Source organism: Platichthys flesus, chromosome 3 (genome assembly GCF_949316205.1).
Source record: "Platichthys flesus chromosome 3, fPlaFle2.1, whole genome shotgun sequence".
Classification (NCBI taxonomy): Eukaryota; Metazoa; Chordata; class Actinopteri; order Pleuronectiformes; family Pleuronectidae; genus Platichthys; species Platichthys flesus.
In genome coordinates, this window is record NC_084947.1 from 18,239,684 (window position 1) to 18,254,453 (window position 14,770).

The 14,770-nt window shown below is 40.2% G+C and overlaps 1 protein-coding gene across 1 annotated transcript; it reads left to right on the forward strand.

The window, feature by feature from the left end:
- Positions 1 to 8,923: 8,923 nt before the first annotated feature.
- anxa1a (annexin A1a) lies at positions 8,924 to 14,412 on the forward strand. Its single transcript, XM_062382974.1, has 12 exons — positions 8,924 to 9,068; positions 9,772 to 9,852; positions 10,399 to 10,489; positions 10,895 to 10,989; positions 11,101 to 11,214; positions 11,712 to 11,802; positions 12,001 to 12,080; positions 13,121 to 13,265; positions 13,370 to 13,465; positions 13,548 to 13,606; positions 13,686 to 13,808; positions 13,960 to 14,412. Exons 2-12 carry the CDS (start codon positions 9,793 to 9,795, stop codon positions 14,017 to 14,019), a joined length of 1,014 nt encoding a protein of 337 aa, XP_062238958.1. The 5' UTR covers positions 8,924 to 9,068; positions 9,772 to 9,792; the 3' UTR covers positions 14,020 to 14,412.
- The last annotated feature ends 358 nt before the right edge of the window (positions 14,413 to 14,770 follow it).

Genomic DNA, 14,770 nt, shown 5'->3' on the forward strand with positions numbered 1-14,770 from the left:
AATCGATGTAATGTTTGCTTCCATGAGATCTAACCGCTTTGAATCAGTGGTCTTATCCTGTCTGTCATTACTGTCTTCTGGAGTCATCTTAAGACCGTCCAGTTTGTCTTTGGCTTCAACCAGAGCAAAACGATTCTCCTCAATCATCTGGTCCAGAAGAGCTCGGCTCTCACTCCCTGCACAGCAGATTGCATGAGCCTTGATAGACAAAACAAAGCACTTGTTGGGTACCATACTTGAGCATAACAGAGCAAGGAGTTCAATGTGCAGGTTCACAGTTGTGTATGTACCTTGTGTATGAGAGTGGGGAGCAGAACACTGCAGGGTGGCTGAGGAAAAGGAGGGACGGGGCCCCTCTCTGCCTCAAGCAGCTCACTGATCTCTCTCTCCCTCTGGAACAAACACTCCTTTACATCCTCCAGACGGGCTTTAGCCCCCTCCAGTGGCAGATCTGACTTACTGCAATCCTACAAAAACAAGCAAAGCAAAGGGTCGAAACACCCAAGTCAGAAAAACATATTATCTCTACTGAGGAGGTTATGTTTTCACCTGTTTCTATCTGTTTGTTGGTTTGTTTGTTTGTTCGCAGGACGACACAAAATCTATTCTTCTCAGCTATGGCCGTTGAATGAAGGTTATCAGAGAGAAGGAATTGGACAATTGTTTGGCCTTGTTCGTTCTTTTGAGTCCCAAACCACTGGGAGTATTTCAAATAATAATAATAACAAAAAGAATTATTATTTATTTTTTCATTTATTTTGACTATGACCTAAAATGTCTGGGGGCTGGTCTCTGTGTGAATCTGGAACCAAGTCCTGAACCGCATCAACAGATTTATCTGATTGAAAAAAAACTTAAATCATAATGTAAGCTCTAAAGATGTAGAGCTTACTGAAGCACGGCTAACAAGAGCTGCTATACGAACTTGGGGGTCACATGACACAGTCCATTCACCGATTATCCAAATCATTAAAGACAATAATCTCAGCATTTACAACATCATGTAAAACATGAAGTATCAGAAAGGTGTATCATTCAGTTGCAGCTGGGAAAGAGCGGCTATAATATATCCGATTAGTTAGGTTTTGAACTTAATGTGCATGGGGTGCAGGTGATAGTGTTCATGTTCATTCCCCCTGTCATTCCCCACTGTTTTTCAGATCCTTGCTACGGCCCTGCTGGTCTCAATTCATTGTTAACGAGAAAATATGACACTGGCTAATCATTCTCACAGAAATACCATCCAGATATGTTTGTAATCTGTTCTGGGATTCGAGCAGCAGATTGTCATTGTAGCTATTCCCAACCCACCACAGTCTGTTGTTGTTCTTTGTCCTCAGGGCTTGTACCTTCCTCTGTGACTTCCTGCTGCTCCTGCGATGATGCCATCAACAGTTTTTGGACTTTCCCTACTTCCTGTCGGGCCATTTGCAGCTCCTGTATTGCTGTTCGGTGTCACAGAGCATTAATAAAGGTGTACCAAAAAGGCTAATGGTTTCACTTGCCTATGAATGCATGCAGACTCACTGGAGACCTGGTGGCTGTGCAGGGCGTCCAGCCTGGTGGAGAACACCTCCAGCATTTTGCTCTAAATGAAAAAGAGAAGCACTGTCTGTGTAATAAATATGAAAGGAAGTTTGACTGTAAAGTGACCAGAAGAGGGCGCTCCCTTCCTATGCTACCTTTTCTCTGTGCCACTGCAGGGCCTCCTCTTCACTCCTCCTCCTCTCAGCTCTCTGCTCCTCCAGCAGCTGCTCCTTCTGAGCAGTCAGGGCCTGCAGCAGACAGGGTCAAGCAAAAAGTGAAATACACAAATTACTGTTCATTATGTCACCTATAGATGAATTCATTTTGAAAAAGAAAGAGTTTGATTTATTACTGAAGTGTTTGTCCTGGAAGAGCAAAGTGTACCACAAGAGGGCTGCAGGAGTTGAGCCAGATATTTATGTAACAGGGAGAAAAGAATATGAGGTTGATTTGGGTCTTGAGACTTAAGCAAGAGATACATTCAAGGAGAGATGGACAGCGACACTGACCACAACTCGCTTCTCCCACTCAGTGTTCTTCTTCTCCACTGTCTCCTGGTACAGGTCCAGGATTCTCCGCAGGGTGTTTAATTTGTTCTTGTAATGAGATCTGACCTTCTGCACCGTCCATTCCTGATAACACAGCATCATTTCAATTACTGTCATGTACGCAAACACACACACACACACACGCACACACACACACACACACACACACACCCGATTCTCTCTTGCTGTGATCTGGAAGTTCTCCTCCAGCTCTTGCACCATGTCCAAGTGTCTTCTCTTCATTGCTTCCATGTCCTCGGCTACCTGAGTGTTAGCACAGAATGCATGAACCTCAAATACACAAAATACATGGAGTCAGGGTACTGATAAAATGCCTTCAGGGCTACAGTTGCAGCATCAGTGCATGTGAGTGTTAGCTAGAACACAACAACAACTTCATTGTGTGTCTGCATGCCCTCTCACTGAACAACTGGACAGAGCCCTTAGTCACATGTCTCACTAATATTTCCACTTTCACAAGATGAAACACTGTTTTATCTGCTCTCAGTAAGTAACTTTCAGATGCGCACGCACATTTGTCAGAATACTGATAAATAACATTAATAAATTGATTCTACTCTTAATATCGATAAACTGATGTGTTGGACAGTAGTTGTTGTGTGTTGTTTATTTTACCTGAGTGATGCAGAGCTCAGCTGACTCATACGGGATGTACATCTTGACACATGGTGATCTCTCAGCTTCTGTTGCCTGACACACATCACTGCTGTCTGACAGCTGAGAGTCTGAGGAGCCTGGAGAAATAACCATTCGCTGTACAACCACGGATATAAATGATAGTGTAGTTAAGTTATACTTTAGATAACTAATACTAATACATTACATGAGTATTTCACTACCTCATACTTCAACCTCATTACACTGTGACAGTTATATTTTATTTGACAGTTATAGTACTAGTAAGATTGAAAATCATTTTTAGTGTTTAAAATTAAACTAGCGGTTCATACATTTATTTAACATTACCTGCACCTATACAAAGAGTGTTGTCTGGTCGGGGCCCTCATCATGTCCTAGTCTCTGCCTTTTATACTTTTTTAACCCTTTTATCTGAACTTTTTTTTTTAGATGAAGAAGATTCAGTAGACATAACCAATTCATCTTCCATCAACAACAATAGGAAATGTAACAGCTAAATGCTGTGGACACATGCATCAGTATCGGCACTTAATATTGGTTCTTAAGTTCTTACAGAATTACCCAAAAACCTGACAACTTAATGTAAAGACACATGCATTGTACATACTGCTCCACCTCATTATTTTACACCACCTTGGTTGACCTCTTGTCCAGGTTGTTTCCTTCGATCAATGCTGATCCAGCGCCTGAACGCAGCCCACCTCTTCATCCACAGAGGTTTGTCAAGAGCAACAGCTTGAACAATGAAGCAAACGTTGGAGGGCAGTTGGACTCCTCTTAACAGACTCTGTTAATGCCTACAATGTTAGGAATGTGCTGTGTGATAAGACATTTTTAAAACATCTTCTTGAGTAATAAAAACGTACAGAGTCTTAAATAAATTAAAAAAACGTGTAATTTATGTATCGTCTCTGTCAGTGCAAGGTGCATTGCTTTTCCGCTGTTAAAAGGTTTTACAGGAATGCACTAATTACAATTTAATTTAAAATATTCTTAATTGGATGTAAGAGCTCATGAATCACTCCTTCAGCTCTCTGTGTGTGTGTGTGTGTCAGATCATCGCTTCTTATTATCCAAAGTCAAGCGATTCCATAAAGTGTTTCAACTTTGTTCAATCACAGTTTTTCTTCTGAAAAACGTCATTTATAATGTATTTTTAATCCGTTTATTGCATTTGCACATATGCATTGATTGCAAACAATAAAGCACATTTACTTCAGTAAGACAACATTTTATTTATTAGATTTATAACAGTTTTACATCTTTATCATTGTAATGTTTAGGTGACAGACACATGTTTACTTTTAAAGATACATTCATTCAGATAATCAAATAATGTCACTAGTTCCATTATTTAGTGTTATTTAGGCCCTGTTTATTTTCATTTTCAAAATAATCTATGACTCTTGTCAAGTTTTTATGAAATCACGACAAGGTTCCTCTGAATATTCTATAACTCTATTGTCTCATCCCCCCTCCCCCCCTGTGTTTCGACATACAGGATCGGGGCGTGTCGTCATGCTGTTACTTTCCTCCCAGAAACACCTTTTAGTGGAGAGACAGAAATCATGTGAGGGATTAAAGAGAAGAGACGGTTGGATTAAAACAATAAACATTCAGGTTATCTGTTGCACAAGCTCAAGAGCAGGTAGAGTGTGACTGAGGAACATAGTTGGAACTTTCAAATGTTTAATGAGGGGTTTATTAATCAGATGATCGGTTGTAATCATTGGGTCAAGTATTTTGAGTGAGAGATTATACAAGCTTCAGTTTATGTCTTCTGAGTGTGCAGGGCTCACCTGCTGTGTTGTCATCAAACTGTGTGTTGCGGATTATTGGATACGGCCTCTCGTCCTTCAGCTCTGGTATGCTGCCCGGTAAAACCTCCAGCACATGCGGGGCCACTGGGACCTGTGTGGCCCGTGAGGACACCAGAGGGTCCTCCGAGCCGGTGGACGTGTTTGGTGTCTCCCAGGCACCTGAGACAAGAAAAATAAAATTGTCCAGACAGACAGATAAATGAGGAACAGGGTATAATCTTTAAACAGCGGAATGGAGGACAGATAACTTTCAGGCAAAAACATTTTTTTAGATTACGGTGACACAATGCAGGGAAGAACCAAGTTACTTAAACAACAAATTATATTATTACTATATACTGCTATTATATTGTTATAATTACTATCATATATAAATATATATATATTATATACTATATGTACTGTACTAATTTTTATATACTGTCTAACAATAACATTACCATCATATCATCAGTACTATTACCATCATCTGCCACTGCACCTTATCTACCTATTTATATTGTGTTTCTGTTTTTATTCTTTCTACCACAATATTTTATATTTTATATTTTATATTTTATATTTTATATTTTATTGTATTGTATTGTACTGTATTGTATTGTATTGTATTGTATTGTATTGTATTGTATTGTATTGTATTGTATTGTATTCAAATGTACCGGCTGCTATGACGACTTAATTTCCCTTCGGTGATGAATAAAGTAATCTATCTATCTATCTATCTATCTATCTATCTATCTATCTATCTATCTATCTATCTATCTATCTATCTATCTATCTATCGATCTCACACCAGATTCTGCCGGGAGCTGTGTGGCATGTTGGTTCTGATACACTCACTGCTCCACTGCTTCACAAGAGAGGCAGCCAAGCATTTGAAATATTTAAGACTCGTCTAACCTGCAAAACAATCATCACACAGAGCAGCTCCCACTAAACAATGTGCGATATCTGCTGCAGAAATGAGCATGAGAATGTCAATGTCATCCTGCAGCTCGATCCATTGCTGCTGGTGAGGTGTTTGTAAGATGTTAGTTGTGTCTTACACTCACGTTGCTTGCCTGCTGGAGCCACAGAGTGATGTCTCCCGACTTTCTTTCCCAGGAAGGTCAGTGAATATGATCCACTCTCAGCTCCGATAGAGTTCACGTACATCGTGTGTATAATGGTGCTTCCGCTGTCACTACTTTCTCCTATTTGCTCTCTGAATCTGCAAAATAAAATATAGTTAATTTTTGGTTTAAAGCCACACAGATCCAAGATAGATGGATGCAATTGCAAATCCCAGAAATGTTTCGTCTCAAGCATTAACTCAGGTTGCTCAACCCTCAAACTGTTTGCAGATGTCAGAAAGCTCACACAGCAGATTTGCTCAGGGAGTGTCATCCTTTTGTCAGAACTCTCCAAGCTACTAAGCTGCAAGCTTCACTCAATGAAGAACAGAAAATCCCAAAGTTCATCTGATTTCACTTTGCTATAAAGGACAAATCTTGCATGTCACTTTGTGGGATATGGCACAATGGCACAATAAAGTTATTTCAATTTCCTGGAAAATGAGCGACACAGCCATGAAACTGATATAAAATCAGAAATACATGAAACCATCTGAAACACATTTACTTTCATGAGAGAAATGAACTTGACAATAAAAAGAGTTACCTGGCCTCAGAACAGTTCAGGTCCCTCCTGTGTGAGTCTGTGCAGTTTGAGTGCTGCTATGCTTACGAGGACACGTCGGTCCTGATGTCAAAGGGGAACCAAACTCTCAACAGTCTTTAAATATTAAACCTGTGCAGATGGAGTTTCACCAGGTACAGGCCTAAACCCCACACAGCCTTCTGGCAAAGAGATGCCCCAAACAGTTCTCAGGTTTCCAGTGTGTAAGATAGAGATTGTAACTAGATGCTTACTCATACATACTGATACACACATGTTAGTCACACACACTCATTTCACCAAGTCTGTTTGTTTACCTGGGGACTCCACACTTTCCTCAACAGCTTTGGTGAAGGGTATGAGCCGGAAATAGGTCAACAACATTAAAACGTTAGGGGATGTTGTTTTTATGTGATTCTGTTATTGTCAGGGACTGAGCAGTTAAAGGACAAATAGGCACAGGATTTATTTTGTAAAGATGGGATTCAAATTCACCCCAAAATGATCAAAACACAAAGGAATGAAAAATTAATTGGAGACCTAGGCACATAACATATGTCCACCACACAATAGGCTACTCAAAAGTACTGCTTACCCTGCAGGACATTAACTCAATCGACAACACAGAGAAATATAAACTGGCTGATCAAACCATTTGGAAATGATAGATAGAAATAAAATGAAACAACTAAAACTTTGATACAAAGAAACCCCCATGCAAATGCAACACTTGGTCTGACCCATGGGCCTCTGTATTTAAACAGACTCCACCCTCATTTTTTTGTCCATACCAGGAAGGAGGACAGCAATTAAGACACAATAACTTCAAGACAAAGAAAAATGTATCAACACAACAAATAAGGCAAAACAGAACAAAGGTGTGTACTAACACTATTCAGAATGCAATGCAGTGTTACATTTTTTTTGTATAAACATTATTTTAAAACCCCGAAAACTATTTGTTAACTGATGTGACTGCAAAGAAAATGACAAAACCTGTGATGATGATGTAAGTGTGTGAGACCTTCAATCTAAATTAAATCCAATGAGTGTGGTGAGAAAATGTATTTGACCATGCCTTTTGCATTTGGGACTGTGGATAAAACCATTATAGTTGAAGAGGAGATGATCTGGTATATAGATGGAATATATTTGCTACAGTGGTAGATCCATATACATCCTAAAACAAATCTATTTCATGGTCTCAAACATAAGCTACTCTCTCTTTCCTGTTGTTCTTAGCCAAGCTCCTCTGATAATTTCCTTTCTCTTATCTTTCTACTTTCTTAGACTAGGATATTCATTTGGAACATTTGGACAACAGCCTGAGCATCTGTTCAACAGACCTTGCTTAAAGATAAATCCAGATATGATGCTACTTTATTGAAAATGCAGCGTTGCCTTTTCAAATCCAAACGTGCCCTGACAGTATTCCACTGTATAGTAGTGTAACATTTAAATTCTGCAAGGTCGAATGTGTCATCATCCTGGCTGCCCTACCTACAGTGTGTGAGCTGAGTGTGCCAGTGTGTTGAGGCACGCAGTCTGCAAGTGTCATCAGGCCCGCGGCTCTACAGTCATGACATCATGCCACACCTTAGAGAAAGTCATCTCCCCACATAAAAATTGGACTCTTCACAGGAATGTTCAGTAGGTTAATGTCCACTTCTTTCTATAGGACAGATAATTGATAGATACACAATGAGCTATGGATTGAATTGAGGCCTCCTCTCCTGATAACAATTTTGCAAAGGGAGAAACACTGTTAACCGCAGGAATGTCATACGATCAATACACACACTTCACTCTGTCTTCTGTCAACATGAAACTGTTAATTTTGCCATGGAGACATAATCCCCCCCTAGCAGTGAACACATTACCTGTAGAAGAGATGCAAACACTTGCATGTGTGTTGTCTTGTCACAGTCCAAAACTGCACGTTTAGAGAGTTGCCATACATTTCTGCCTTATTGTCCATTAGATCATTACCTTAGACGCAGGCTTTTCTAAAGTATCTGCAGAAGGGTCTGATGACTGTAGGATTCACTTCCTGTTTAAGTGTTTGCTTAGTTTGTGGTGAGTGATAGCAACAGTGTATGGGAGGATCTTTACACTGGATTTGTTTAAGGCCCAATCAGTGCCAGAGTTATGTTTCATATATTCAATGTCAAAGGAGAATGGTTGTGCTTTAATTTGGATGGGTGTGACATTCTGACATAAATGAAACTGTATCTGTACTTCTGTTGTGATCAAAAACAAACTAAGAACTAAAATACTACACTACTACTTCTCATGAATGCTTGAACTATTGAGTTGTGCCAAAAGTGTTTGAATTGCAAAATAATGCATGAATTAAATGACCTAAACTTCTTAAGCCAACATTGTAATGTCTAAATGTTGAGGAAGTTCTCTTAAAGTCTGAAGTATTTGAAATGTAAAAATGAAAGAATGTATTATAATAAGAACAGAAAAAAGAATTACAGAAGTGCTCCAGTACATTACAGTGATTCACCATGCACAGCTTCCTCATATCCAAGGTATCTTCTCTGCACGTGATCTCAGTTTATATGAAACATTACAGTCTGGCACTCACTCAGCATGTGTTTCAAACTAACTGTTGTAAATCCTCTGGAGGATCTGAGCACGGTACTTTACGCACGACGACGCGCTGAGGACGCTGATCCGCTGTGCGCGCTGGAGCTGTGGCTGCAGTTCAACCCACTCCCCGCTGTTGAGAGAAGTGTGTGGGCTGCACCCGTTACTAGGTGGGGTTTCTGCTGTGTATAAATACGCCTCTGTCGTTCCAACATCTCCTCAACCTCAGTCACCCAGTCCTCCTCTTCTCCCACGCCGCGCGGTAAGTCCTTCTCTTACCATTACAATGAACAAAATCAGATCTCCAACCTTCATAGTTGAGTGTTTGTTGAAGTCTGGTGCCAGATGTTTTATTCTCATTAAAACTTCCTCAAAGTAACGATTAAACCCCCGAGGGTGTGGTTTGTAAAGGAGCAGTAATGTTTTATTTTTTTAACATTTACGCAATGTTAAGGTGGTTTTTATTATTTAAGTGTAATCATAAAGGAGACTGCATGTGTAATGTAGCTGAGAACAAAGTGTATGTCTGTGTCAGGGGTGAACGTGGGTGTGGTCAGGCAGTCTTTAAATATTTGCTGTCATGAAAAACTACAATATATAAACCTACAGTAAATATTAGTATATTTACTCTCCAGCAGCGGATTCCCACACTTTCCTTCTGTCGCTGCTCTGCTAATTTGTTTAACAAAGAAGAGTCAATAAAAAGTGGTGATAGTTTCACCTTTGAACACAGTGGGTTCACTTTGTAGTTTTGTTTTCAGATCATCTGCTCTGTCTCACAAGAGACTTGCAGAATAATAATACAGTACATGCCGGATTAGGTACTCATATTAAGATCACATCAGTACTGACATCTTCTCTTCTTTTTCATCTCTTCTCTTGTCTTCTCAATCTCTTTTCTTCTCAATCTCTTGTCTTCTCTTCTCGTGTCTTATTTTGTCTTCTCTTATCTTCTCCCCCTGCAGACAGACTCCAGCAGTCCCACCATGTCCTTCATCACAGCCTTCCTGCAGCAGACGGTCTATCTGGGCTTGCCCGATGACTCAGTACGTAACTCTGTGGTTTAGTTCCAGTTGCTATTGCCAACAACTTTTTTTCTCTCCCCCTCTCATCCTGTGGTATGCTGGGGTGGAAAAATGTAGTGTTTAGGACGAGGGGAGGGAGAGAGGCGTGGAGGATAGAGAGAGAAAAGAGTGAGATGTTCGTACAGATGGAAGGGAAAAGGAGTGGAGCAGGGAGATAAGAGGAGGACTGTTATTAAAGTGTAAAGCCAGTCTGGTTGATCAAAGATTATGTGCAATAAGAATGATGACCAAACTAAGTCTTGTGAGTGTGTGACTCATAGAAGCCGGAATTTTTCGCCCCTCCCTTTGTAAACTCTGCAAGCAGCACAAAATGCTTCCCCTCGTTTGTTAAAGTGAGACGAGGGAAAGTTTCATAAGGTCGTCCTTCACGAGTTCAGTCTCGGCTTTCAGAGACAAATCTGTAAGGGGATAAAACCTGCTCCGACTTTCTTAAAGAGCACTGTTATGACCTGCCTCATGCACATAAGTATTTACAAAACACACCATAATCTGTGTTATGTCATTTAGGTCCTCAAGAATGAAGGAACAGTGACTGCAGCACCAAACTTCAGCTCCAGCGGAGACGCAGCAGTCCTGGACAAGGCCATCAAGGCAAAAGGTGAAGTTGAAATGATGCACACAGGCAAGCGCTTGGTGCGTGTGGCAACATGTTCGGGATTTTGACAATGTGGCTTTCCCTTAAGTATGGTTGGCTAGCTTCTGTATGAGAACTTCAACGTCCTCTGCTGGCCAACAGGCAGCACTACTACAAATATTGTAATCTGTAGCAGAAAATTACCAAAGCTCCATGTGGCCCCTCACACTATAGGAAAAATATGACATGGGTTGAATTGATGGAATTAAAGTAAGGGTTGGGTGACTTTGGTACATCAAGACTAGAAAAGCCTTATATGAATAAAGACCATTTACCATTTAAAATATGAGCTCATTTGAAACTTGGTGTCTGTTACACATTAGATGTAAAATGATCATGATTCTAATCAATATCCTGTCATTTTTGCAGGTGTGGACGAAAACACCATCATTGAAATTTTGGTGAAAAGGAGCAACGAGCAGAGGCAGCAGATTAAACAGGCTTACCAGCAGGCCAGTGGCAAGGTAGTCAGAGTTATGCAAGATGGTCACAGCAAGAACACAGAACACCTTTTCATATATTGATTCAGAACTGCTATGCACATGATCATCAAACACATGGCTTTTCCTTGCTAGCCTCTCGATTCAGCGCTGAAGAGCGCCCTGAAGGGAGATCTGGAGGAAGTGGTGTTGGCCTTGCTGAAAACACCAGCCCAGTACGACGCCCAGCAGCTGAAACTGGCCATGAAGGTGCACAAATGCAAAAAGTTGAATACTGTCATCCTTCTGCAAAATCTGTCAACATGTTTTTCTGTCTGTCGTTCAATTTTCTTGAGAAACTGCACATCTGATCAATTTCAAAACAAGTACTTTGAGTGAGAGATTGTTGAGAAATCAAACTTAATCCCAACCCTCCAACTTTAATGAAGGGGTAACATCACAGTAACATTTCAGCTTTGTGAGTTTTTTTTGTAACCATGTCACGCAGCAACAGGCACATTTTGAACCGGCGCAAACCAATAAATTAGCACTGTTAAATACAAAACTTCCCAAACATTCAGAGACCAAACTGCAACCCATCTATGGTAATTGTTTTGACATCTTTGGCAATGCACAGTTATAGCCACCCACTTCTGCAAATTCAGGTTTTGTTTTCTGAACATCAGGGAATTTCCCTGAATAAGGCTGGTGAAGTGTGGTATGTATTTCTCTGTATCACTTCATCTATCCATGCATCCCCATCACAGGGTCTGGGAACAGAGGAGCCCACCCTCATAGAGATTTTGGCGTCCCGGACCAACAGAGAGATTGAGGATATAAAGAAAGTCTACAAGGAGGGTAAGTGCCTACAAATCATTAAGTAACAAGCTTTAGTTTCACTAAGCAAGTGTTTGGAATTACTCAAATTAGTGGAAAGTTGGAGCCTGGGGACATTAAAGAAGGTTAACACATCAGAAATGATTTAGCTGAAACACAATTTTTCATTTCAGCACTAATTTAATACCTTTAACCTTTATGCTTTCTGTGTTTCTTAAGAATACAAGAAGGATCTGGAGGACGACATCAGGTCCGACACCGGTGGAGAATTCAGGACTGCTCTCCTTGCACTCTGCAAGGTGTGTTAATGTGTGTGTGTGTGTGTGTGTGTTTGTGTCACATTTTATTTTTGTCTTACACTCTGTGTTTCAGTCAAACACATGTAGCACAAACAATTATCCAGACGCAGTACCAGGATGTCCTTATTTTCTGAGACAACATAACACTCCCTTCAAAAGCTTCTAGTAACAGTTGTTCATAGTAGATAAACAATCTCACTCCCTCTACACACACATGCTATACATACCAACACAATGGAGTTTTATATTTGGGCAACTGATAATCCATACTATATTATTAAATACATATATCACACTAACCTCTTAAATGTGACGGCTGGGAAAAACTTTGTTGGTTGGGCGTCTGATGTCAGATGGAAGTGATGATGTTGGTATGCAGCTGGTTTTCCAGGTTTGGGTCAGAAGTGAGTCTTTGTAAGGGTCAGATGTGAAGAACTGCTCCCAGGAGCAGTTCTAAAAAATGTGATAAAAACAGTGATAAAAATGTTTGCATCTGGTTTGAGCTGTGCTGCAGCGGCAACAAGGCTCCTTCCCAAATATCAATTCTATTTAAATTTCATCTTCTGAGCTGTCATCCCACTCACCACATAACCTTTATCAACTATTTTATCCAGTTTGTATTTATAGCCGAAAAGATGAGTATTTAAAAAGCATATTTGAATTGTCTCACAGGCCAGAGACTCCCTACTGTGATATGATATAATCACCATATTTAAGCATAAATAAGGACTTGTTTGAAATAAGGAGATATCACAGATCTTATCTGAGATCAAACAGAGAAACTAGTATTATAACCGACTTGCACATCATAGATACTTTGCATTTATTTATTCACAATCTGTGCCGATGGGCATTATAATCAGTCAGGCTTTTGCTACAGTAAATTTAGATTTAAAAAAAAAAGCTATTGTCAGACAGCAAACTAAAGTGCAGCTAGTATAATGCCGGGGTCATCCCAAACCCTCCCTTCCTTAGTGATACCAGAAACTGTTTTGGTTGGATTCACTTCAGTGAAGTTGCTCTGTCTCTGCTCATCACAGGCCGGCAGGACTGAAGGAGTTTCCGAGCAGCTGGTCGACAGCGATGCCAGGGCTCTGTACGAGGCTGGCGAGGGGAGGAAGGGCAAAGACTGCTCTGCGTTCATTGAAATCCTGACCACCAGGAGTGCCCCTCATCTCCGCAGAGGTTTGCTGGCAAACTGCCTCATTTGTAACCTCTGACTTTTTCCTGTTTCCTCCTGTTTCCTCTGATTTGATTCTAACGCTCTTCCTCTTCATCCTCTGCTTCAGTGTTTGAGAGATACTCAAAGTACAGCAAAGTGGACGTGGCCAAGGCTATCGACCTGGAGATGAAAGGAGACATTGAAAGCTGTCTCACTGCAGTCGGTAAAGGCATAAAGCTCTACTCTAACATTAACACTGAAATATCTATTCTGTGAATGTAACCTATTCTTTTATATAACCACAGTGAAGTGTGTTGGAAGTAGGCCTGCATTCTTTGCTGAGAAGCTCAACTTGGCCATGAAGGTACAGTATGCAGAGAATACTCACAAAATAAGGTACAGAGATAAATACCTCTCCTGACGAACTCTTTTCTGCCCATTAGGGTAGCGGTACCCGCAAAAACATCCTGACTCGCATCATGGTGAGCCGCTCTGAACTGGACATGAAACTGATCAAGAACGAGTACAAGAAAAACTACGGCAAAGCACTGTACCAGGATATTCTGGTGAGCAAACATCTGATCCAAGATAATTACTACAAACCTGTCCTCGGTGTTATGAATTCTTCATTTCTTTTATATACATATGGATATTCAAAATACAATATCGATGGTAAAGATCTACTATATTTACTGACTTTTTTGTTTTGTTTTTCAGGATGACACTAAAGGAGACTACGAGAAGATTCTGCTCGCTCTCTGTGGGGGTGAAAACTAAACACCAATCAATGGTATTATATCTCCAAAGATCCACCACCAGTGGGGGAAAATGACCTTTAACCTTTTGACACATATTGTGCCATATGTTCTTGTGGAGAACTGCAAAGTTTAACATGGAGTCTGCACTGCACTCTCAGCAGACTATTTCCTCTTATAGTTATTATTTCTCTCCCAACACTCTTGTCCAAGCAGTGTTATAATGGACATGTGATCCGTCATTCTCGTATCTGATGCTAGAAAGGAAGCTAAAGTCACGTTGCAGCTGAAAACATGTAAACTATAATGTCTGTGATGTGCAAAGATTCCCCTGTGTATGTTACAGTCAGTAGTAGAACTCAACTTGAAGGAGCTCGGATATTCTGAAAATAAAACCTTTTGGTATGAAGGCTTATTCCTGCTGTCTCTGTTTTGAACCTCACACAATGTCAAACTGTCCACATGCAATCCATATCAGACAGACACAAGCCAACAAGCTAGAGAATGAAACATGTTTAGCAAAATAATACACTTTAGTATTCTCCTATTTTTATGCAGAATTACAATAATATTTGCAAACTGAAACAGTCTGGATAAGGCTGAGACAATCCCAACTTTGGCAAAGCTGGGATGCAACAAAGCACATAATTCCTGTAGTTTTATTTTCATCTATATTGAATGTAAAGCACTTGTTAAAGGTACTATACCAATAAAGTGTAATATTATGAGTGATATTATCAATTAAGTGAATTTGTCATATATCTGGACTTTAA